Source organism: Malus domestica, chromosome 17, assembly GCF_042453785.1.
Source record: "Malus domestica chromosome 17, GDT2T_hap1".
Classification (NCBI taxonomy): domain Eukaryota; kingdom Viridiplantae; phylum Streptophyta; class Magnoliopsida; order Rosales; family Rosaceae; genus Malus; species Malus domestica.
This window is the reverse complement of record NC_091677.1, coordinates 33,369,566-33,372,603: the sequence shown is the minus strand read 5'-3', so window position 1 is coordinate 33,372,603 and position 3,038 is coordinate 33,369,566. Positions and strand designations below refer to the sequence as shown.

Here is a 3,038-nt window from a genome sequence, read left to right as displayed (position 1 = left end):
GTGTCACCACCTTTCCCTATTGTAATTGGGAAGTTGTGGAACTTGTAGATTCTAAGATTTGGTAGTAATGAAAGCCTCGATCAACAGTCTCAGCGCCGAAAAGGAGAGAGCGCCATTTGAGAGAAGGAGATAGGTTAGGTCTGATGGAGAGGGAGGAAAATAGGTGGAATTTTTTCTCGAAAATCCTGAACCAGTCTCGAAATTTGACCGAAAAATGCCTGAACTGAATTTCCCAAAAAATTCGGTACCCGAAACCGAACTGATCCCGAAAGTTTCGTTTTGGGATTCAGCCACATCTTTGAAAGTGTTCGGTAATCCCGAACTGAACCGAATATTATATATATATATATATATATTTTTTTTTTTTTTTAATTCATAATTAGAAATCACTTGGACTGTTGGATTGGTTAAGATCTAATCCAACCGTCCATTGTGAGTTAGGTCTTTTGTTGCATTCCTCACTTCCTCAGACTTTCTCTCAGACTCTCAGTCGCTCACTCCCACTCTCCTGAACGCTAGTTCCACCGCTCCTTCATCGATTCGAGTCATGTCGCTCCTCCATCTGAGTCACCGTGAAACTGCAACTTTTCTCTCTCTTCTTGGTGTTGCTGCAAAGTTTTTGTTTTGGGAATTTGGAGGGGAAGCTTGAGATTAGCATCTGGAACTGGGTTTCCAAGAAAAACTTTTTCTGCGTGATGGATGCACATCATGGGCATGACAGCTGCATCATAGGCAGCAAGGATTCCGTTTGTTTTATATTTGATTATTGCATGTGTGCTGTAAGTGTATGTAGATGTATATAATTTAGGTTTTTATTCAACTTTCTCACTCTTCCTCTTCCATGGCTGATGAGAAAGAGAACTCTCTTGAACTTTAACACTGCCGCCTCAGTCTCCACCTGTAGGTTTTTCCATGGTTTTGGTTTGCACAAGAGATTGGGAACTCTATGGCAGCTCCCACCCAATCTCGACCCGAAATCCTGAAACAGTTTTGGGTATCCCAAATTTCGGGAATTGCATATTTTTGGTTCAATGTTGGGATATAAAATCCCATTCCGAAGTGTTTTGGTTTGGGATTTGGATTGAGAGTTTCTGTTCGGGATCCCAACCCGAACCAGCCCTAAAGAGGAAACTTTCATAATATCCAAATTATCCTTCTTCCATTAGGATTTTAAAGATAAAAAAAATCACCCAAAAAAAAAAAATTACCTAGTGAGATTATGGGTGTGTACGTTCATTATTTTTAAGATATATTTTAATAAAAAAACAACAATATCTAAAATAAGTAAAATTAAAAACAATAAAATCATAAAAAAAGGCCAATCGCCATACCCATAGACGTTTGCCAAGAGACTAGTACAAAATGAAGGGAGAATAAAATGTTTAAGCTATGCATGTCAGTATAAAGAAACAAAATAATACAGCAAACTCATCTAACTTCAAATATTGTAGCACGTTTAAAAAAAAAGAAAAAAAAACTACAGAAAAACAATGCAACATTTTTTTAATACAAGCTGTACGAAAAGACACTGGAACATTGATCAAGAACTATCCCCTTGAGAAGACTCATTTTCCTATTCTCTACTCTATCGCGTACATTACAGCAACTGATCAAGAAGAAGGAAAATTATTATTTGTTCCTTATTTTTAAAATTATCGGAACGTAGATTAAGAGATCCAAGTACACAATGTACTAGTAAATCGGATCATCAATGATGTAGCGATTTTCGATCTCTATTCCATCCCCATCATTTTTTTGAGGTTGATGACGAATTCATAGATTTTTTCTGGGTCTGGGATGACTTTGGCTACTGTCTCTCTCTGCATGGACCTTTTAATCCAAGCTGACAACTTTGGTGCGTGGTCTTCAACCTTGAAGTTTCCAAATTTTTCGAATGCAAGGAACCAGCTTGTTATAGCGATCGTTATGATGTCAACGAAACCAAAGCTATCGCCACCGAAGAAATCTTTGTCCCCAAGAACTTTCTCTAGCTGCTTTAAGATTTCTATGAAGTCTTTTACAGCCACCTCTTGTGCTTCTCCTTTGGTTCTCCATATATTGCCTCCTGCATCGAACAGCTTCATGTATATATACAAGAATATCATGAAGTTAGTACTTATATACGTGCCTAGCTACTATAAGATCTTCAATTTTGGTCACCAAATGATATGACATACTACTATGTTACTTGTTAAAAATAGAGAAAGTTTAAGGTATGATCATATTTGAATGAATAAAAAATCTAATTTTTGATACCAACAGTATATATAACATCATCATGTAACTATAATTGCTAAAAATAAAGAAGATTCAAAGTGAGTGTACGTACGTAGGTTTTGAATACATAAAAAATGCACAAGTTCATTTAGTTAACAAATTTGATAACACAAAAGGAGCATCGATTGAGGGGATGACTAATCAAATCTCTCAAAAGTTGAAAGTTAAAATTTGATGACAAAAAGGTACATAAAAACAAACTAACCTTCTTGTCAACGTAGTCGACCCAGAACTTGGCCTGAGCACGAGCATAAGGGCAAGATGGGAGCAATGGTGGGGAAGCCCAGGTCTCATCAATGTAGCCGACGATGATGCTTGACTCACACAATGGTTTTCCCTTGTGAAGAAGCACGGGCACCTTGGCGTAAACCGGGTTGGATGTGAGCAGCAGTTCACTCTTGCCTCCAAAGAGATCCTCAGCTCTCTCTTCATATTTGATGCCCTTTTCCTCCAAGGCAATCTTCACCCTCATGCAGTACGGGCTAGCCCAGAGGTCCAAGAGAACAACATCTTCCGTCGCCATCTTTATCGACTCTCTCTTGTGTATATGATTGTCTTGAGTTTGTGGTATCACACAATGTGGGTGGAGGAATTTATAGGGTGTGTGTGTTCTTAATTAATTACTTGTCAATTAGGAGATGAAATTTTCGATGTTTTTAATGCCTAGCTATCAGGTGTTCTTGTTTTGCCCTTCAACGAGAGGCTACAATGTTGTAATTTTGTTAATTTAATATATTAAGTAGCGTCAAGCGTCTTTCAAT

The 3,038-nt window shown here is 37.7% G+C and overlaps 1 protein-coding gene across 1 annotated transcript; it reads right to left on the bottom strand.

Moving 5' to 3' along the window:
- Window positions 1-1,733: 1,733 nt before the first annotated feature.
- Window positions 1,734-2,800, bottom strand: LOC103405895 (probable glutathione S-transferase). Its single transcript, XM_029097790.2, has 2 exons — window positions 2,483-2,800; window positions 1,734-2,078 (listed from the first exon to the last, which is right to left on the bottom strand). Exons 1-2 carry the CDS (start codon window positions 2,798-2,800, stop codon window positions 1,734-1,736), a joined length of 663 nt encoding a protein of 220 aa, XP_028953623.1.
- Between the last annotated feature and the right edge of the window lie 238 nt (window positions 2,801-3,038).

Bases quoted from the DNA above. Each gene is read 5' to 3' on its own strand.
- LOC103405895 (XM_029097790.2), bottom strand. From the start codon at position 2,800: ATGGCGACGGAAGATGTTGTTCTCTTGGACCTCTGGGCTAGCCCGTAC. The intron at 2,079-2,482 runs GTTAGTTTGTTT...ATATACATGAAG, and splicing joins TCGACTACGTTGACAAGAAG to CTGTTCGATGCAGGAGGCAA.